The 21,450-nt window shown below is 41.8% G+C and overlaps 2 protein-coding genes across 5 annotated transcripts; one reads left to right on the top strand and one right to left on the bottom strand.

Moving 5' to 3' along the window:
* Nucleotides 1-55: 55 nt before the first annotated feature.
* Nucleotides 56-3,891, top strand: LOC106963321 (polyadenylate-binding protein 3). Of its 2 annotated transcripts, none has more exons than XM_015058171.1 (6): nucleotides 56-489; nucleotides 818-932; nucleotides 1,045-1,157; nucleotides 1,648-1,759; nucleotides 1,888-2,009; nucleotides 2,115-3,891. In XM_015058171.1, exons 1-6 carry the CDS (start codon nucleotides 399-401, stop codon nucleotides 2,222-2,224), a joined length of 663 nt encoding a protein of 220 aa, XP_014913657.1. In that variant the 5' UTR covers nucleotides 56-398; the 3' UTR covers nucleotides 2,225-3,891. The 2 variants fall into 2 exon arrangements, with proteins under 2 accessions (XP_014913657.1, XP_014913658.1); XM_015058172.1 differs by having other exon boundaries at nucleotides 1,660-1,759.
* On the bottom strand, nucleotides 3,559-20,494 carry sec16a (SEC16 homolog A, endoplasmic reticulum export factor). 3 transcript variants are annotated; one of them, XM_015058167.1, is made up of 32 exons: nucleotides 20,388-20,494; nucleotides 16,630-18,967; nucleotides 15,490-16,026; nucleotides 15,248-15,399; nucleotides 14,296-14,384; nucleotides 14,072-14,177; nucleotides 13,748-13,946; nucleotides 13,421-13,604; nucleotides 13,174-13,316; nucleotides 12,848-12,909; nucleotides 12,491-12,629; nucleotides 12,158-12,400; nucleotides 11,973-12,070; nucleotides 11,803-11,884; nucleotides 11,581-11,698; nucleotides 11,349-11,460; nucleotides 11,167-11,272; nucleotides 10,910-11,050; nucleotides 10,707-10,820; nucleotides 10,282-10,483; nucleotides 9,735-10,192; nucleotides 8,936-8,980; nucleotides 8,538-8,702; nucleotides 8,383-8,457; nucleotides 8,235-8,291; nucleotides 8,027-8,147; nucleotides 7,764-7,901; nucleotides 7,359-7,441; nucleotides 6,791-6,862; nucleotides 6,360-6,419; nucleotides 4,812-4,880; nucleotides 3,559-4,688 (listed from the first exon to the last, which is right to left on the bottom strand). In XM_015058167.1, exons 2-32 carry the CDS (start codon nucleotides 18,895-18,897, stop codon nucleotides 4,617-4,619), a joined length of 6,510 nt encoding a protein of 2,169 aa, XP_014913653.1. In that variant the 5' UTR covers nucleotides 18,898-18,967; nucleotides 20,388-20,494; the 3' UTR covers nucleotides 3,559-4,616. The 3 variants fall into 3 exon arrangements, with proteins under 3 accessions (XP_014913653.1, XP_014913650.1, XP_014913651.1); XM_015058164.1 differs by having other exon boundaries at nucleotides 15,490-18,967; XM_015058165.1 differs by lacking the exon at nucleotides 6,360-6,419 and having other exon boundaries at nucleotides 15,490-18,967.
* Between the last annotated feature and the right edge of the window lie 956 nt (nucleotides 20,495-21,450).

Consider the following 21,450-nt stretch of genomic DNA (forward strand, 5'->3'; position numbering starts at 1 on the left):
ATGAAAAACTAGTTCTCAATGACAACAGCGGAGGGACACGTTGAATGAATGGTCCATCTGGCATGACGTCATTAATGTGCGTCGCATGTATACAGTTATAAATGAACTCCTGATTACAATTTATTTTAAAGCGTTATGATAGTGTGTCATTTTATATTAAAGCGCGCTGGTTAAAGTGGTAAATACGGACTAAAGAGAGGACGCTGATTATCGGAGATATCGCATTGTTTGACTTTGTTTCTGATCATTTCTTGGCAGATATGTCGAATAAGCCTTATTCGAGGATGTGAAACTAAGTTGTTGGAGTTAAAAAGTTACTTGGGGAACCATTTATCTCAAGGTTTCACTCTGGTTTAATGTAGTAGGTAAAAGCTGTATCTGAATGAGAAAGGACGAGCATGGATAAAGAAGAAGATTTGGAGATACTTGGTGAAGAGCTGTACTCTCTGATCTACCCCAAACACAGGGAGGATGCTGCAAAACTCACAGGTGAGCTCACCTGTATGATGCATTTTATTTTTAAATTATTCCCCGTAACAAAAACATAAACAGCTTTAATATTCTCTGTCCCGTTGTATAAATCCATCCATCCATCCATTTTAGCTACCTTGTCCTCTAAATGCAATTTAATAGTTTGGAAGGTGTGTGTGTGTGTGTGTGTATATATATATATATATATATATATATATATATATATATATATATATATATATATATATTAAAGGGCTGAGGACTTTAGAGATGAGGGTTTGAAGGTGCAAATAAAATGCATAAATGCTAAAGTAAAATCTTATTTGAACCCGGTTGTGTGTTCCAGGTATGTTACTGGAGCTTCCAGCTGCCGTTTTGAGCCAGATGCTGCAGGATGAGGCCATGCTGACTGCAGCTGTGGAGAAAGCTCTTAGAGCTCTGCAGTTATCACCGAAGGCCAGGTATAATCATCAAGCGGAGACTGCAGCAGCGATGCTGGTGTGTAACGCTGGTGAAGACTATGAATAAGCTTCTGAAAAATAAACCTTCCATTGTTTATGTGATTCCTTACAGTGAGGTGGCACAGAAAGATGAGGATGACGTGTCCCAGTCCTCCGACTCTCTCGGGGAGCAGCTGTTTGAGTTAGTGGATGTTTACAACACTGGTCACTCACAGAAAATCACAGGTGAGTAAAATATCCTCGCTCTTCATAAACACAGAGATTACCATTCATTATACATTTTCTTATTAATCTCATTTATTTGTTGATCCATTTGGCCTGCAATTTTTGATATGTTAATAGCTCTCCTTACTGTTATTGTCTTCGTAGTGGTAAATTAAATAGTCAAAGGGCTGAACGTTGTACGTAATCAAACCCACATTCAGTTTATCTACACTTATCAGTTGAGCATACAAACATCTACAAGTCATTTATACAGAGTTACAGTGATGGCACAGATGGCATTCATAGCCAGTATATTGATATATTACTTGTAAGGGCTGTTTTTTTCTTTTCCAAAATTTAAAGTCCTTTTAAATGCCCTTTTGCTAAACAGAAATTGTAAAAGTTAAACAATCCAATGACAGTGTGAATATCAGGACATTCCTATGCTAACTTTAGTTTTTAGCATCATTGCTCAAGATGTACTTTTCTCATGCAATGAAAAAGTGTTTTGCCTTGTGCACAGGAATGCTTTTGGAGCAGCAGAGAGATGCGGTTTTACAACTCTTGTCAGATCCCAAACTGCTGGAGGAACACGTGAATCTTGCCCTGAAGACGCTGAAAGAGTTTGTAGCTTTTTCCTCCGAGTCTTGTCCTCACATTCAATTTATTTCATAATCAAGAGACACATTTTACATTTGAATTGTTTTTTTTAACTGCACAGTTTAATAAAGTTTCTGCCTTTCTTTTTCAGGCAGAACATAGAGGAGACGGACCTCAGCGACGCTTCAGAAGCTGACGAGACAGACAGGCTGGGAGAGAAGCTCTTCTCATTGGTTGAGCAGATGGATTCACTGCATGCGAATGACATCACAGGTGAACTGATTTATTTACCATTCAACGTGCACCATCTCTTGGCTGCGAGAGTCTTCCCAGGCCCCGATGTGTTCTCATAAAGACATCCGCATCGTGTTTTTCTAGGTATGCTCCTGGAGATGGACGCCGCTTCTCTCCAACAGCTGCTTAGTGACCACACAAAGCTGCAGGTTGCAGTTCAGAAAGCACAGGCAGTGCTGGATACTGAGAGCTAAGATGGATTTGATAAACCCAGATAATGAAAACTATGTAATTTTAGCCTAAAATGTGAGCTGGGTATGAACGCAAGATGACTGAGGAGTCTGAAAGACGTCATTCTGCTGAAATGAAGGCTTGTTTCTGAGTCCTCTGTTTGCAGTGTCGGCATCTAATGGAAGACAAATCCGTTCTGCTTCACTTTGGTGCCGAATCTTTACGGTTTTTCTTGATAAAATTGTTTACATGAATGCATAAGAATGAATTTTCTTCTGTAGAGAACTCAGAAATTTGGATCAAGATGCTGCTTTTCGTTTTGCATTATTGTAAAAAAAAAAAAATGTTCAGCTGCTAGGAAATATAGCCGATTTTCAAATACATTAAGGTTGCTTATGTAGTAGTGACATAACTGTCTCCAAATACTGATTATAAAGATATTTATCTTGACTGTTTCTAAGTCCTGTGTGCAGCTGTAGCAAACAAAGGGAGGAGGAAAATGAATGACTGAGCTAGTGTGGCTGGATTTATGTAAATATGTAAGGTTTGATGTGCCGATTTATTTTTAAGTTTACATTTTAATAATGTAGAATATGACTCACTATCAAGGAAGGAGTGACGATGGCTGTTTTGAGCTCAAAATGGCCATTAGTGACACAAAATAGTAATCTGCATCCATTTTCTTAAAGTAGCCAATTATGTTGGACCAATCACATTTCTTCATCCTCCAAAAACAAATTCTTTGGGAAAGGAGCGCACCAAGTGACTCATTCAGATTAGAGAGCTTTAAATGGAAAAGGAGTTTTTAAAAATACAATAGTACTAAAGAAAGATCTGTCTTTATTCCTGACTGAAAACAGATGTTAAAATATTATATATCACGTGAGTTTGTGATGAAATTATTGCTGTACTGATTTCCATATTTTCAAAATAAATAGTTTAACACCCAATCAATGTTATCAGTACAGTATCTACATGTTGGTATTGATTGTCATTTTCTTCTAAATTCAAATAAAACTCTGCCACATTTCATTCACCTCACAGAGCTGACCTCGACTTTCTTTTCGCGGAAATAAAGGACAGCCAAGTCATTTCAAAATGCCTTTTTTTATGCAGTAAATAAAACCGCTAGACATCTCTATCAAAGTGCTACAGAGCGCAAAAATAACTATTATTATTGCCATTTGTTTCCATTATTTGTACTGATGATTCTCTGTCAATGATTTCACAGCAGAAATTCTGAAACAACAGAGAACAGCGGCCTCTGCTGGTTAACAATCCGATTGACGTCTGCAGAATGAACGACAGAGGAACATGCGCAAACTAAAATGACAACGTATTTAAGAGTACGGCTAGCTCACGGTTCACAATTTTAAAGATTTATTGGTATGCAGAAGCAGGGGATACAAACGATTAGATTGTGATTGTAATTTTTTCAATCAATAATGCATCTGGTCAAAGCCTATTTGGAAAAAAACAAACAAACAAAAAAAAATTGTTAAATCTTCTCACACACGCACGCACACCTTTTATGTCTACATGTCATAAATACAATCAATCTGATATACAAATATTTGGATAGATTCATTTTCTGCAATATTTAAAATTCCTCTTGAATTCTGGTTCCTGTTAGTTCAACAAACTTCCCTCCGTTTGAAGCCGTCAGCTCAGAACTTTGAGATAACTGTGGCCAAAAAAAGAAACACCCTCTGAGATCTTTGAAGGCGAACAAGTAAGTGGGGGTGGGGGGGGGGGGGGAGGGGTAAATAAATACCTGAAGGAAGCAGCGATCAATCCCTGCATACTTCTCTTTCTTAAATCATCCAACATGCTTCAAACAGCAAGACCAAACAAGCAAATCATCACACAAGTTGCCACCTCTAGCATGAAGGCTGCTTATAGAAATCTCCAGTATGAAATTAAAAAGATGCCTTCATGTATCCTTCACATATCCGCCCAGACATCTAGAGCACAACGGGACGCTGGGTGATCAGTGTTTTTATCTGGCAGCTTTAGTGGAGCAAGACATGGACACAAATTATGCCGACATGAATACACAGTTTGTTTGTGTGTGTGTGTGAATGTACCCATGATGCGAATCGTTTTTCGACCCCCTGTTTGGTTTCAGGAATAAGCCCTTCAAGGAAACGCTGTGCTTGTTACAAACACACACCAGCGACACCTACTGGGCTGATGAAGGTATAAGGGAAAAAAAAAAAAAAAAAAAAAAAAAAAAAAGGGGTTAAGCTGTTTGGATGAAAACCCGCATGATGGGATCAAGCTTTTCAAATGAAGGCCAAAGGAGGAGTTCTTAAGACATAGAGCAGAATGTCCATGTGCTTCGTTTACTTCCAGGTAGAATCTCATTTTTGTCCATTTAGTCTATTAATTTCATTTCTCCATTGAGGGGGATGTTTACTTGTACACTGGGTACTGGCGCTGGCCCAACCGGCTAGATCGCTGTCCCCCTCCCGATGGTGCACTTGTCTGGGAAAGAGACAGAAGACATTCAGATGGGACATCATGTGAACAAACGGGGGGAAAAAAAACAAAAAAAAACAACAACATGGCAGACAGACCAAATAAAAGATGCTGCTTTAAAAACCACACCTGTGAAAACTGCGTAGGGTTATAAAAAGTGACGCCTCCTGCGGGTGCAGTCCCCTGGTTGGGATGACTCTGTCCAGGAAAAAGCAGAGGTACTTTGGTACTTCGATGTTGACACATTGATTCACAACAAATTGCCAGGGGGGAAAGTGGAAAGACGATGCAGACTGGATCCACGGTGAGGCACCATCACAAACCACTGTTAATGCGTATTTCAGTAGCCATGCAAACTAGATGCTAGGGTTAGAGCAACTCTCCTAGGACAACTTTAAACGTTACATTTAAACCACTGCATCAATCTCCAGCATCACTGACTCTGATCATTTAATGGACTTTTTTTTTTCTTTCAAGCAAACTGAGGATATTGAATAGGGTCCCGCTAACATTGTGTAGTGAGCACGTTGGCTTAAAAAGTATTCCCACCGTTTGCATTTTATTTTTCGCAATACAACGTCAAACTTTGATGTATTTTAGTAGGGGTTTTTGTGTGATAAATTAAAAAAGTAGTGAATGTCAGTGAAACAGAGGGAATTCTGAGGAAGTTCTTCAACATTTACTGAATCTTGGTATGAATTCAGTTGTTCTATGAAGGAATCACAGACAACATGAGTGAAGAAACAGCACCGAGAAGCTCAAACAGGTCAGGAAGTTTAAAGTTTCATCAATGTATAAGACAATACAGCACAGTTTCATTTATCTTATAGCTGTATAGCAGAGTTTAATGAGGATGGACAGAGGTAAATAAAGGAAGATGCTGCAAGTGAAGCTGTTTTGGGCTACAAAAGTCTCGAGTCTGAACAGAACAGTAATCTGAAACATCCAGTCAAAGAGAAAGTATATTTACACGTGACAATTTACATCGAAGAGACAAAGACGTGAGACTTGAAAGTTACTGCTCACAGATGCTCTCTGTCAATCTGACTAAGCTGGAGCTATGTCGCTAAGAAGAATAAAAAAAAAATAAAATAAAATCACTCTATATGTGCAAAACTGGAAAACAACAACAGCAGCAAACAACTTCTAGCTGCAACTGCAGTGAAGGGTGTTTCTACAAAGTTTTTCCTGAGGAGAGATGAAAGGAGATGCACACAGCGCTTTTCAGATTTGTTATTTATAGCTTATTCTGATACATTTTACTTTTCTTCCGCATCACATTTACTATTTTTTCCTATTACACATAACCCATAAGATACAATTGGACAGGTTTGACGTTGTAATGTGGGAATACGAAAATATATACGTGTTTCAGCCCCACTACAGCTGTCAGAACATTTTTTTGACCCCATAAGAATGTGCTGTGAATCAAATTTCATAGCAGCTGCCAGCTACTATTGCAATAACTTTCTTCCTTTAGCGTTGTGCTTTCTTAAATAGACACAGAGCGGAGGTGGTAATGCTGGAGACAGCAGGCGGTAACAAACAGGCAGACGTTCTGGGGCTGATGCTCAGCAAAGCGTTGGATGTAAATGGTGAAGTTTTAACGATGAGATGCTACAGAACAGAAACGGGAAGATGCTGGCAGGGCATTGTTTAAGTACAGACTAGAAGTACCTGGTTTAAATGCTGACTCACTTCGCGTGATAAAGAACTCATTGAGCTAGAACGTGACAGCTAAAGAAAACAAGTAGGAAGGGAACAAAAAGAGGAAAAAAAAAATCCCATCACCCCGTATTAATCATCTTTCATGCACTTGATTAGATCAATTTCCACAATCAAGTTAAAACTAAGTAAACGAGCATTAAACAACTGTAGTTCTTAGAAACCAACACCACATTGATGGAATTATATTACAGACACATGGAATAGAAATTATAGTAATTAACCAGGCATTCAGAGCATGAGAAAGATGAGAGTTAAGGCTGGTGTGCATGCATCCTCGAGTCTTCTCTTACAAGAACTTAAAAAAAGCAAACTATGCAGACAGGCCTTATGTCATTGTGCCATAAAGCAAAAAGTCCATTACATGGACGGATGGATCTTACCTCTCCTGACTGTGACCCATCTGGAACAGGAGGACCTTCTGGGGCTGGTGGTAACAGCGTGGGGTTGAACACCTGAGCCGGTCAACAGATTCAGGATGAGTAAAACTGCAACTCTGAACCTTAAAACTTGGATTTCCATCGTGACATTTTGAAGGATTTCAAGTTTTACTGCAGTCTAAATAACTATTGAGATAAGATAGTGAAATATTTACATTAATAAAGTATAATTCCAGGTGGCTATGCACATTTTAATGTTACAACTCCATACTTTTCCAGAAAACTTATTCCATTTTTTCATCTACTTTTAAAGTACAAATACAATAGTTCACTTTCTGATACACAGCAGATATTCCAAAGTACGTTAGGCCTTAAACACTGAAATAGACACACACAAAAAAAAAAAAAAAAAAAAATTGGTTGACTCCCTGATGAGAATAATGTCTAGAAATACAAAAGTTTCCCCCTACTCCATCCTGATCCAGACATGGAAAATAATTTAAATTTTCATCCACTCCCAGACTGCATATGAACGCAGGATGTTGTGCAAATGTTTAAAAACCAAAGGAACCTGTGGGGCAGCGCCGCTGCTTGGTGAATTCTGCTCTTGATTTCCACCTTCACTGCCTTCCAGAGGCTGCTGGTCACTGGGAGCTTCACATAAAGAGAGAAACAGAAAATATTTCATTTTGCTTTTAGGTATTTAGTTTTATTAGCTTTTTTCAGCTTATCAACAAAATACTGAGAAGAAAAGATTCTTAAGTTTCACTGTGGTCTTGAATTTGGGCAAAAGAAAAAAAGCTTGAAGGAGCGACATCTCATCTGTCATCTAGTTACATTTGAAGAATTTTGAACTCTTCAAATAAAAGTTAAGCTACAATGTTAAAAAACAGCAAAAAAAAGTTTTTACTTATGTTAAAGTCTGAGATGTTTTTAAATGTTCTTGGTTCGCTCATTGTACTTTCATGACACACACCTGAGCTAGGCACAAACAGGTTGGCAGGCATGGGCATGGGGGCCAAAGGAGCAAACAGGTCCACAGGAGCCGGGGCCACTCCGCTCGGCTTAGCTGTTCCGGTCGGGTTCAGAACGTCCACATATCTGCTCCTAGTGCCTGAGAAGACACAAACAGTCAAACAAATTGCAACTAAGGATTTAAAAGATACATGGTATCCATAAATATCTGCCATGAAAAGTATGAGGCTGAGTCAAATTTCCACTCTCTACTGTGCATCTTACCTGCTTTTCTGGAAAACATGTTGACGGTAGACCCAGCACCTGGAGGAGCAGTGGGCCCCCCAGGACCAGGCATCTGAGGCATCTTGGGAAAACCGGTTGGAGGTGGAGGAGGAGGCTTACTCTAACAATAAAAACAAAGCCATCAAAAAAAAAAAAAAGGCTTGTTTAAGATTTGTATTTTTAAAATATCCATTTGTTAACCACTGACCTCTTCTTCAGGCTCATTCAGGTCAACCCATCTATTTTTCTTTTCATCCCAAACAATCTGGCAACAATAAACACATGAACCCACAGATTGGTAAAGAACAGTTCTAGAGTTAAGGTGGGAGGAAATAAAATAAGCACATATAACTTACAGAAGGATTTTTATCATCTGGCAAGTGAGCCTCATTTTTCCTCTTCCCAAAGGGCCAAAATGACCAGCCTTTACTCTGTTTGCATGGAAAGGAAGCGCTGTGTTAAGCAATGTAGTAGCGCAGTCTGCAGCTTTTGAAATTGTGTGAAAGTGAACCTTTTCTGGAGAATCCTTCTTGGCTTTCCTGGCCTCCTCTTTGCGTGGCTGTTCGGGAATCGAGGGCGGAGGTGGAGAGGCCTGTTTTACAGCAGAGTTGCTCCGCTCTCTTCCACCGGAGTGAGTGGAGGATTCAGAGGCCCTGCGAGAGCTGCGTCCAGATGGCTGGAAAACAAGATATTCTGATAAGAACACGCTTTGATACACTCTGGCTTTTACATAACAAATGAAGTATTTAGTAGATAAATCACTTCACCACACAATAGTGAAACCAGGTAATTTTAGTGAGTAATAATCATCTCAGTGGAATTTAATATGTTTCGAGATATTAAGCTCTGGTGTTAAATGTCAATGTTATTTCTATATTCAGTTTCCTCAGCCAGGATACACCAACGTACCAAATGCATTGAAGATTGTGAAGTTGTTCGTGATCTCCTAGGACCCTGTGGAACCAAGCAGACAACAAGTTAAGCATTTCCTCTTGTATTAGTGGTTTCCAACATTTTTGCCACATAGACCAAAATCAAGTTTGTGATCCAGAAATTCAATATATATTTTTATCGAAAAGAGAAGATAATTGTATACTGAAACTTGTCATTTTCAATTCAGTTTATTAATTTATTCGGCACCGATTCACAACAAATGACATCTAGAGACACTTTGCAAAACGTAATTTCAAACCAATCATATATACATTCACTCTGATCTTAATAGTAAAATAAGCTCAGTTAATTATTCAACGTAGCTTAAAAAGTTTCTAACTAAGGAAACCCAGAAGACTGCATCGAATCATTGACTAATTTAGGGAGCTGGTATTTCAATAAAATGAACAAAGTATGACTTTTGTAAGGAAAGGATCTGTAAATTATTGTAGATTTGAAACATAAAAAGGGCTTTGCATGTTTGCCTTATTAAAAAAATTAAAACGGAAAAAAGATCCCTAAATTGTCTAAAATGAATTCTTTTTTGTTTCAAATTTCCTTTTTGGGGAAAAAAAAAAAAAAAAAAAAAAAACACCAGCTGTACTGAGCCATGTTCGGTAAATGTTTCAACCCCAGTTTTCCTGTGCTGGTGTGTAAAGATTGAGCCATCTGTGAATGGGGTCAGATCTTGGACAACCCTGTCTCATATAAAAAAAATAAATAAAAAAAAACTTATTTTAGGTTGTTTTAGAAGAGCAGGCTGGTAAATACTGACCATGATAGCCATGTGGTCATACAAGTCCATCTGAGGTGTGAAGGAGCTTCTGGGTGGGGAGGACGATATTGGATGTGTGGGATGCATCTCCGGGTTGGGTGGGAGGGGCTGATCCATGGGGGCCATATGTCCAGGAGAGGGAGGCATGTGCTGGGGCATCTGAAAAGGTGGGTGAGTCATTTGAACAGGTGAATGTGGCACCTGTGAGGGAAGCATGTGAGGCGACATTTGGCCCTCTTGTGGTGGGGGCACAAAATGCTGGTGTGCCCCGGGATAGGCCTGCTCATGTTGAGGGTGGAAGTGGGGGTGGGCGACACCACCAGGATCCTGTGGAGGGAATCCAGGCATGGGGATTTGGCCTGGTGGTCCACTGGGGGGCACGGGGTAGAACTGGGGCACATCGCTTGAGGGTGGGAGCTGAGCTGGAGCCGCCCCCTCGTGGAGAATGGAGGAGGGAGCTGGAAGGAAGTGAAAGAGATTCAATCCATCTGCCAGCACGAAGAGCTAATCACACACAGAGCAAAAGTTTGAACACATTCACACACACCTGGAGGCATCAACTGCACCGCCAGCGGTTGAGGCCCAGGCATCAATGAGCTCATGAGCTGGTTATCGGGGGCCTGGCCGTCCACTTCCAGAGGCAAGCTGTAAGGCTCATGTGGACTCTGGGGCTCCAAGTCTGAACTTTCGCTGATGCAGTCAAACTGTGCAGGAGTACTTCTGTCCCTGTTGTATGTAATCACACCAGTCTTACAAAAGGAGAGAGAGAAGAAATCATCAAATATGTTAATTGTTTAAAAATCACATGGTTTGTTTAAGTCAATCTAAATCTGCTGAACTTCTGAAAAATAAAACCTTATATCGAATTTTTTGAAGAAATTTATCATTACATAGCTCCCTGTTGGAACTAGCAAGAAATGTCTGGAATTATATTATGCCACAAGGTGACGTAGAACCGTTGCTCTTCCTCACCCTGATCTGTCCATCCAGCTGTTTGAGGCGGATCAGCCACTCAGGCTCAATGAACAGCTCCTGCTCAGGTCTTTCCTTTAGTTGCGGATCAAAGAACCGCAACTTTTCTGACATCTTTAAGCAAAGAGAAAGTAAATAAATAAATCACATGTGTCAAAGAGTAAAATATAAAAAGATATGGAAAGCAAGGAACAACTACAAACCTGTATGATCTGGCTGATGAGCACAGGGGAGTAGTAGGAGGCATGCATGAGGACCGTCTTTGCGATAACTTCACAGTAATGAAAAGCTTGGGCAGACAGGCCTGATTCAGCCAGTCGGCATGCATAGATTAATTTGAACACCTGATGGAGGACAGAAAGAGAGAGAATATAGTCTTCAGATATTTTATTTACAATGTAATCATGAATGTAAAAACGTATGAGATACACTGAACAGGCTTCTAAAAATAAACACCCACCTGGAAGTTGGGCAGTGAACAAGGCTGGGAGCCCAGGGACTGAGCGTACTCATAGGCCTCCGTCCTCTGGATTGCTTCATTGGTGGCAAACTGATTAAAGGCCAAACTGAAGGCAAGAGACAGTGTTAAATGTCTGGCTTGTTTTCAGTTTATGTCAAAAGGCTTGGCTGTTTTGGGCTAACCTGTGGTTGGATCCAATCAACACCAACTTGGTGCTCTTCTTGGTGTAAACCCCCAGGCCAACTTGGGCCATCAGGTAGCAGAAGTGAGCAGCGTCAGTCAGCCCTTTAGAAGCTTTGCCAAAGCAGGAAAAAAAATGGTCAAAAATGTTAGGAATGAAGCTACCAGCTGCTATTAATGTCAATACAGTTTAAACAACTCCCACTGGATAGAGGCTTAATAAAATAATCGTACCCAGAGTGTCACCCATAGTGGTGATAGTGCGAGTGTCCAAGTCCATGTTGTGTGTTAGGTTTGAGAGGACCATGGCCAGATGGGGGCGCCAGTCACCCCACTTCTCCTCTCCACAGCACTGCATATGTGGGGAAAAAAGAAACTTTCCATTTAGATAGCTGGAAAATCAGTGTCAACAGCTTCTTCAGCGCACCAGTTTAAAAACAGGCCGTAAGGACGAACCGTAGCTGAAGCAGGCATTCTCCCTGACATCAGCTGGTACATTGTTTGGAGAGGGTCATTCATGGGCAAACTATTGGCAAACCTGAAGACGAAAACAACATTTTAATGATTTCAATGACATTTTAAAACCATAATTATAGGTTCAGAAACTTCAACTTCCGCTACTTCACCTTGTCATGACACGTGCATGTGTCCTGTTGTCCATCTTACTAGCCAACAGCAGGGCGTGACCCCAGAGACCTCCTTTCATGGCTGCTTCAAGTGCATCCTTTTTTCACCATACAAAGAATAAAATGTGTCGGATCTGCTCGGCTTAAAATATTTACGTCATTTTGCTAATCACTGCATTTCCTACCTTTTTGCGCCCAAACAGAAGCAGCTCTCTGAAGCGCTCCGTTTCCTTGCCAACGTTCTCCGGGACGATCATGAAAGTGTCGGACAGGAGGGACAGCGGTCCAGCTCCAGGCTCCTCTTCCGCTCGTGCAAGAGGTTCATTGTTGAAATCAATCAAGTTGGCTTCGTTGGGACTCTTGCCAGGCAGCCAGACAGAGCGATGCTCCTTCAGCAGGAGGTCAGCGATGTCTGTGCCGACCACAGTCTGAGGAAATGGAAAACAACAATAAGACCAAATTTTAATCAAATAATAATTGTTCTGGTAGATTTACAGCTGCAGACAACACAGACTCACCCCATTCTGTCTGCAAAGCAGCACAATGAAGTCCCAGAGCAGGCGGGCAGAGTCTCTGTCCAGCAAGTTGTTGTCACGGGAACACTCCATTGCTTTGTTTTGAGAGAATTTTATCACATCAACCTTGTGGGTCTCTTCCCTGTAGGCAGGACAGAAAAAGTTAGGATATATGTTTCATTACAAAAACCTAACCTGCAGCAAAAAAGTTGAATTTTCAATGTTGTTTGAATGCAACATTCTGCTTTTTTGTTACACTACTTTGCACTGAAAAACTGAAGTCTGGTTCTTTAAGGAGTTTACTTTCACCAAGATTCTGTGAAGTATTTGAGATGTAGAAAACTAGAAAAATGCACTTACTTAATCAGAGGTCCAGGGAAACCTCGCAGCTCAGCCTGATCTGTGGTGTCCTGCAGCATCGTCTAAAAGGAGAAGTAGAAGATAAAATAATACATAACATATTCTTTACATTATTTTCTGCTCACAATAGTCTAAAATGTTTGTATCTCCAAAAAGGAGATAGAAACTAATTTTACAACCTATGATCCATAAATTAAGGAATGCCTACTTTATGATTAATGCATAATGATATAATGTAACTTAATGTGTGCTGAAATTTAAACCTTAAAAGCTCTGTACAAAACAATAAATAAAAGCTTTTTACAATTTTTTTACAGTAAATGTACCTCCATGTTGTGGATCTCAACCAGAGCAGGCTGCCCAGCTGAGGGGAGATTGGGCAGGACTTGGATCAGATGACCCCCAGGTCCAAAGCGAGCACAACGATGGGGCATGGTAAACTTTTCTGGGGTTGCAGGACGAGGGGGAGCTGAAAGGGAAACAATGGCTACCGTGTAATTAAGTGAGATATAATAAAGATAAAAACGCTTTAAAAAATATATATTCTCCAAAAACTGAGTTTTGTAAGATTACGTTGCTCTGGTGCAATCCAGGTACTGTCTGTAGTGTACTCTGAGGGATACATGTACTGGCTGTAGTTCTGAGTAGCGTCTGTTTGATTTGGATACTGGCCATAAGAGTAGTCAACAGGGAGAGTGGATTGCGTTGTGTCATAAACTGCAGACACCAAGTCAGGCTGGCTCCTGTACACCTGGCTCTGCAATTGAAGTGGACAAATAAAAAAAGAGTTGAGAACAAGGTGGCAGAAGATCCAGGTCCCATAAATTGAAACAAACAAAATAAAACTAAGCAGCTTTTTTTTTATTGCCTATGAAATAAAAAGCAGCCATGACAGTTCACCTGCTGCGACCGTGAGCTGAAGCTGCTTTGTCTGCTGTGATGACTGGTGGAGCTGTGCACGCTGTGTGCCGACTGCTCGCTGTGCACGCTGTGCCTGTCAAAGTCGTCGCCGTAAGCATCTCTCCCGCGCACGTTGTCGTCATCAAAACTGCGATCATATCCAGGATAGTAAATCCATTGGGCGTCGTAGACATCTTTCCTGTAAGAGAGCCCATAAAACACTCAGCAGGAGTAAACTGATAGGACTCATGCATAGCTACGCTGCTTTACATCTTTTTGTCTTCATTGTACTTTTTACTAAAATGCAGTTTTAATAACGCATACCCGGGCTGATTATAGTAGCCGTTTCTGTACGTCTCATTGTAATAAGACCAATAGGACTGATCATAGTATCCTCTGTATCGTTGGTCGTAATTTCCGTAGTTGTATCCTTTTAAAACAAAAAACGGAGAAAAAAAAAAGAAGATAATTGACAAATACATGGCATTTTTTCTTTCATAAATCACTGTCGAATTGACATTGTATTAGCAAATATGTGTAGCTCATACCTCTATAATCATAGCGCTTGGGGTAATCTGCATAATATTCACCGTAGGCACTTCGGTTTTGCCGTTGGTAATCTTCGGAATAACCTTGCCTGAAGGACAACACAAGGTGATATTTCACAGGACCAATACATCACATGAAATTGAAACATGCACAAAGTGTCATTTCAACATGGAAAACCAAACATGATGCTGCAATTAGCAGCCTTTTGTGTGTGCTGACTAAACACCGACAATAAATGATTTCAAAGAAAGGATGCAAAACAAATAATCAATGCAGTTTCTATTTTTGCATTAAAAATGCATAAAAGACCACCCGGAAATGGAATGTTTGTCGTTTCATATTTGCAGTTATTAAAATACACACTTTGGATGGCAATAAGATATTGAGGCTGTTGGATGGAGTCTCACTTCAGCAAATTAACACACTTGACAGTGTGTTATAGTAACATTAATTTTTAACTTCAATTTCCTAAAAATGTGCAGACTTTATTAAGTATTTATTCATTGGAGTCAAAGGTAAAGTGGAGAGCAGATTGTTGCTTACATGGATTACAGCTTCAAATATGATCTGACTGAATAGACTGCAAATATAGAAATATTTGCACATTTCTTACTTTTTAAATTATTTTTATAAATTATAGTCATTCATTTGTTTTTCTAAAAGATTTTTTACATCAACATTTACATTAATTTGTCAGTTGTTCAGTTGCAGGAAAACAAAAATCATAAGCATTGTATTATCGAAAATATCATTTAAGAATAATTGATATTACTGTGCGACTTATGTGATTAATTGATTAAATGCATTGCGACAGGCTTAATGATGGTACACCATTCTACCTCAGAAAAACAAAGTAGTGACATTTTTTTCCAACAATTCTGACTTTTAACTATTGAATTGAAGAAGATTGTGAAGGTTAGATGCTGAAGCAAGACTGACTGCTTCACTAACCTGGATGAAGGCCGGTCTGAGTACTGACTAGCTCTCGAGTTGGGTCGCTCCGACTGCGGTTCTCTGTATTGGTAGTTTGGATCATGGTAACCCGGGTTCTGCCCATCATATCTGCCATACCAAGGATCTCCTCTGCCTCGGTAGTTTGCATCCTAACAGGAAAGCATTAAAAAACGGATTAATAAAGAGGGACACACAACAGTTGCTCATTCATGATGGTCAAAAATCGTCTCAACCCTTACTTGATAATACTGCTGCATTCTAGGATCTCCAGGTGGAGGTGGATACTGGCCTGGAGGATACTGTCCTCTGCTATCTGGGTATTCCCCATAGTTTCCATAGTAGCTGCTGTACATCTGTCCAGATCCAGGAGGAGGAGGATGCACATAGTCTTGATGGCTGCCTGCAGAGGAGGGTGGTCGGGGAGCTACAGCTGGAACTGCTTGGGGATCCCTTGGAGGTACGGCCCCCTGCGTGCCTGGGGGGCACACCCCAGGAGCGGCAGGAGGAGGAGCATTCCCTCCAGCAGGTCCTTGTGCCGGAGTTGAATACTGACCGTGAGAAGGCTGGGCTCCACTGACAGGAACAGCAGGAACATCCCTCTGTCCCTGCAATGCAACTTGAGAATTGGATGTCTTAGGAGGTTCACTTTGAGTCTGCTGAGTGTTTGGAGCAGCTGGAGGTGGTCCTGGTGGAGCTTGTGAGGTGGATGTAGAAACTGATGTCTGGATAGAGAGAGTCCCTCCATCTCTTACTCCCTGCTGAGCATCCTTGGTGACCTGCAGGTAAAATCCATTACTAGACTGTGACGACTCATGCAAAGACAACGGCTGGCCGTATGCCTGGCTCTGGCTGTGTGATTGGTGCATAGAAAAATCAAGCAGTTCGTAGTTTAATGTCTGATTATGGTTAGAGACAGAAGCAGTCACGAGAGAAACGGGCTGTGAATTAACAGTAGAATGGCTTTCTGCCCCCAATGATTGGCCCCTTGAAAGAGGAGGGTGGACAGGTTGAGAGAGTGGTGGAGTTGTGATTTCTGAAGTTGCTCCAACTGTTTTGTCGCGAGTCAGATTGAGCGGACCCTGATTAGGAGCGGAGGAACAGAAAGCCGCGGACCCAGAAGAAAAGAGCGGATTTTGCTTAGAAGGTAGGGCTGATGGTTGAGAGATACTGGCACCAAGCCCTTGTGCGGGAGGTCTTTCGGGGGACACAACTTCTCCATGATTAGTCTGAGTGGATGACGGAGTAGGAATGCTGGGGGGAATCACGCTGTAATTGGATACAGGAGGGGCAATTAAAACGGGCTGATGAAGTGAGCTAGACACGAGCAGAGATGCGTAACCCAGGCCGCTTTGAGAGTCAACTGGCTCCGCATCACTCACCTTTGGAGGGTTTTCTAGGTTCTCTGAATGCTGCTGAGAAGCTGTCTGAGCTCTCTGCGAGGCCTGCAGGTCCAGCGGACAATCCTCTGGTGGCTGAATGACGTCAGCACTGGGTTCTCTTAATGGGGCCAAAACTGTGAGGGCCGCAGGGGCAAGGAGGATGTTGGTACCCAAGCTCGTAGGGTCGCTCTGAGCCCACAGAGTAGTGGCCGGACTCTCGCAGGGCCGATTGGCCCCAAAAGCACGAGATGAAGGTCGAGAATGAGGATGTACCACCGAGTGTGTTTGACTGGATAATCCATCGCCGGGAACAGAAGATGGAGCTTGTCCAGGCCCAAAAATATTCTCCATATTGTCTGGCGGCTGCTCCAAGTTACCAGATGTGGAATCAGAACCTCCTTCAGCAACCATTTTAGCCCTGTCAACTTCAGCAGGACGCACTCCAACACTATGTGAACGTACGGGTTCAAACGAGCTGTTAGCGCTTGCTTGGAAAATCCCAGTTGGTTTTGGTGGGCTAGGCGTGGGGTGCCACATATGCTCTACTGTACCTTGCACAACTACATCACCACTTGGAGATGTATCTATCTGCTCAAAGTAGCCTCCGGCAGCAGCAGCGGCGGCGGAAGCAGCAGCAGAAGAGGCATTAAGATTATCGGCAAGACGAGGGCTTTCCTGCTGAATAAAGGTACCTTCGACTCCCTGGTGCCGACGGGAGCCGGTTCCACTTCCATGGCTCAAATTGCTGTAGTTGGATGACACACTCGCAGATCTCATTGGTCTTGGGATTGAATCTGGAGTTTCCAGGTTGGGTCCCGTTTCAAACTGGTCAACTGGGTTACATGCAGCAATAGCAGCAGCAGCACTGCTGCTGGATTCGTTGGGTAAAACTTCCTGGTTTGGAACACACTCCAAATTTTCCACGTGGTCAAAGTCATTATCCGGGAGCTTCTGGATGTGCCCCTGTAAAGGATGACTGCTTTCATTCATATAGGGAAGGCGTGAATGATCGGGAACAGACACTCCTTGGTAATCTACGGTCAGATCTGAATGACTACTATGAGATGGTGGGTTGCTGTTATGCTGAAAAGATGCAGCAACACCATTTAATGTTTTATTCCTCTCATCAGCAAGCGTTTCCTCGTTTTCCACATCACTCCCTTTGAAGAACATCGAGATTGTACCAGACTCTTGACCGTATGCATCTGTGGCAGGAACAGAACTTGGAACAGGTTGACTGACAGGACCATGCCCCGTACTGGAAACATGAGGAGATCCAGCAGACTCTGTAGGTGGCTGAGGATGGCTCGAGCTGGTACCCATTTGGTGGTAGCCGGAGTCCTGCACTGGTTGGTTGAACCACAAGTCATGGGGCGCAGAGCTCTGACTGAAATAACTCTGGGTTTGGAAATGTGAGTTGAGGTGCTGGGGTCCATTTGGGTCAGGCAACAAAGAGCTGGCAGCTGCTACAGGGTTCTGAAGAGGAGCAGGGGGGTGAATTTGGGGATGTCCAGAGTAAGCTGGAGGGGTGGGGGCATTGTGGTGGGGTGACTGGCTGTGGGAGGGGTACATCTGGGTCTGTGGTGGTATATTTGAGGGCCGTGCTGGTGGATCAACAGTTGGTTGGAAATAGTTTTGAACTGAGGGAGGCCGGCTTGAGTGATCAGGAGCCCACTGAGTAGATGAAGATGACGGTGGAAGGGGTTGAAAAGGCAAAGGATGGCCAAGATGTTGTGCCTGAAAATCCTGGTTAAAAAGTGTATTACTAGGTGCTGGTGACATATGTGATGAATCTGTGGACATACTTGCAGTTGGATCTCTTGAATTAAAATAGTCCTGTTCACTATTAGCTGATGCATATCCTGTGGGACTTGGAGATGGGAAAACACCAGCAGATGGAGTACCCTGAGGGGTGAATAAAGTTACCCCTGACAGAGGTTGTGCTAGGGGACCAGCCACTGCAGCTGGAACATTTTCAAGCAACTGCGGTTGTGGAGGGAGTCCAGAACCAAGCTGAGAATACATGGCATTAGGTGGAGTTTGCATTTGTGGTGGGCTGCTGTTAGGTATTGTAGGAAGACCACCTGCAGCCATTGGGGGTTGAGCTCTGCCAAAAGCAAAAGGGTCCGTTATGGGCTGTGTAGGAGGCGGCATAGTAGCTGTCACTGCTGTCGCATGCTTCTGAGGCCTTATCCTGCCTGTCATATTAGGCATAGAGGCCCGGGGTGGTCCAGCCCGAGGAGGTCCAGCCCGGGGGGTTGGTTGCATGTCTGCACAGCAAGTCCAATGACCAGGTCACTCTGAAAGATGTCACTGAAGAGACTGAAGTCAGACGTAGCTGTAAGAAGTAAAGGAAAGAGTTAAGGGTTAATAAAAGCAGCACATGTTTCTTTGAAGGGACATTACCACACCTTTATTTGTGTAAAAAGTACAACGTGGCAGCTTCTACATCAGAAAGTGTTTCAGCTACATACACGTCCTCTCTGCATCGCCCCTTTAACTTATCTCATGCATGTTAAGGAAAAGCATACTTAAATATCCTGCTATGCACAAAAACAGTGATTTTAAGAGAAGGAAGTTTTCACTTTTCCTTGATATATTAAAATTTAAACATACTTCAAAGAAATCTTGTAGAAATATGAAAAATCACATCTTTTAGCTTCAGTAAATGAATTACGCCACCATAGCAAAACACATAAACACTGACCACGTCACATTGTTAGGTAAAATCTGCATCTTAACCAAGACTGATTCATCTAAAAGAAAAGTACAATGATTTTAAGTACTGCATAGGGATGAACAGCAATATTGTTTTTAATATGAATCCATTAAATTGGAATTAGCTCAGCATATCACCAGATAAACAAAGCTAAAGAAATCACTGACTCAAAAAGCAGACAAGTAATTAGACAACAAAGTTCCCTTAGATTAATAAATCTATGTGATCTTACAATAATACATGCAATGAACTTTGACTTCGTTTAAATCCTATCATTTGTTATTGTGCATCTGTCACATGGAAGCTAAGAAGATCTACGTGAATACGCTAAGCTAGAGAGGAGGATCAATAACAGCCACATCTCACAAGGAAGGTAAGTAGGTTCAGTCAGTCGGAAGAGCGATCCTAGATTTTTCAGATGATCAGGTTACAAATTTATAAAGAACAACCAGGTAGGCTAGCGATAGCTATGTTAAAACTCGAAGTTCCAAAAAGTCCAAAAGTTAGCTGCAAACTTGCAACTTGTCACCGATAGCTGGAATTAGCTATTACATAACCGAGGCTAGCTCTCTTTGGTCAGGCTCGACATGAAGTTACCGTTACACATTAAGCTGCCTTAGAGGAAGGGTCCAGAGAGTGCTCTGGCTCAACAGCTAACAGAAACGCTACATGTCCACAGCGGCACACAGCAAAAATACCAACATTATACATTAGCTTATATGGGGCAACGTCGAGCAAGAAGACGGACATCGTGCTGTTGTCGTACCAACTCTTCCGTGACAGGAAAACACACGGCTAAGTTACGAGTCCCTAGACAATCCTAGGGTGATTTAACAGGTTCACTGCCTGGACAGCTAGCCTTAGCATCGCTGCTTAGTTAGCACCGCCAGCTAACTAGCCTATGCTAACTAAAGGGTAACAGTGTAATTCCACTTAGGGACACGACATTAAAACCATTGTAGTACAACTTTGTTAACTGCGCTAAACGACTAATATTACACAATGTCAAAAACATTCATATATAAAAGTACGTTCTTACAAATATGCAGGACTGTAAGTCTCACACAACGCCACCATCTTCAATGAACACATCCTACTAGGCTACGTGTACAAGCTCCGTCACGGCCCAAACAACAATTACGTCCAAACGGGGCGGAGCTTGTTAGACTCCTGCGCGAATGAGCAAAAAGGAATACTCATTTATAAATGAATTATACTGAGTTATACATGTCAGTGTGTTTAAATGATTTACTACAAATTAAGTCTTTCAGAGACGTATGTATTAATGTATTTATTTTTCATACCGTCGTGATTATCAATATGTTATCAATAATGAGGAAGAAACTGCTAACAGGGCAGTTATCCAGTCAGTAACCCCTCTCACAAGCAAGTTCATTATGAAAGAAACTATGAGTGTTGTCTCCAAACATAGTAATAGAAAGTTAGGTGGAAGGGAAAAGTATGGTAGAAAAGGATGAACAGCCTTGGCGGGGGAGGGGGAGGAGGATTATGAAGCAAAAACTATGTCAACATTTTGGGGAGACAAGACTTGATTTGCAGCTAAAGTCAGGACGTTAAGGGCTACCACACACATATCCATGACATGGGCTACAGCTGTCAGGTTCCTTCTCTGAAGTCAATCCTGAACCAGCAGCAATGTGAGAAGTGTCTTTCTTGCTTGGGCTGAGGAGAAAATTATGTAAACTGCTTATCAGTGGTGCAAACTCCTCATCTAAGGTTAAAGTAAGTTTTGCATTTTATTTGGAAATCAAAGTTCCACAGTCTTGAGGACAAATGAGGCGGTACAGCTTGATATTGCCGAAAGTTTTCAATGACATTGATGATTTGGGAAGCCATGTCATCAGATCGTGTTTCATCAGGCCCAAAACTGGCTATGTTATATACATGGAAGCTTTAGAGCACTTTACACTTCCCTCTGCTGGAGCTTTATAGTCAAAAGTGCTAATACATGGGTCAATGTGTGATATAATTGATATAATTTAAACAAACTCACTTGACCAGAACCCAAGAGAGAATCTATACAGGTTTTTAAAGGTGAATATGAGGGATACTAGACCTTTCTGTGAATAGCCAAAGGCCAC

Source organism: Poecilia latipinna, unplaced genomic scaffold (assembly GCF_001443285.1).
Source record: "Poecilia latipinna isolate Pla-1442-1.1 unplaced genomic scaffold, P_latipinna-1.0 Scaffold1521, whole genome shotgun sequence".
NCBI classification, from domain to species: Eukaryota; Metazoa; Chordata; class Actinopteri; order Cyprinodontiformes; family Poeciliidae; genus Poecilia; species Poecilia latipinna.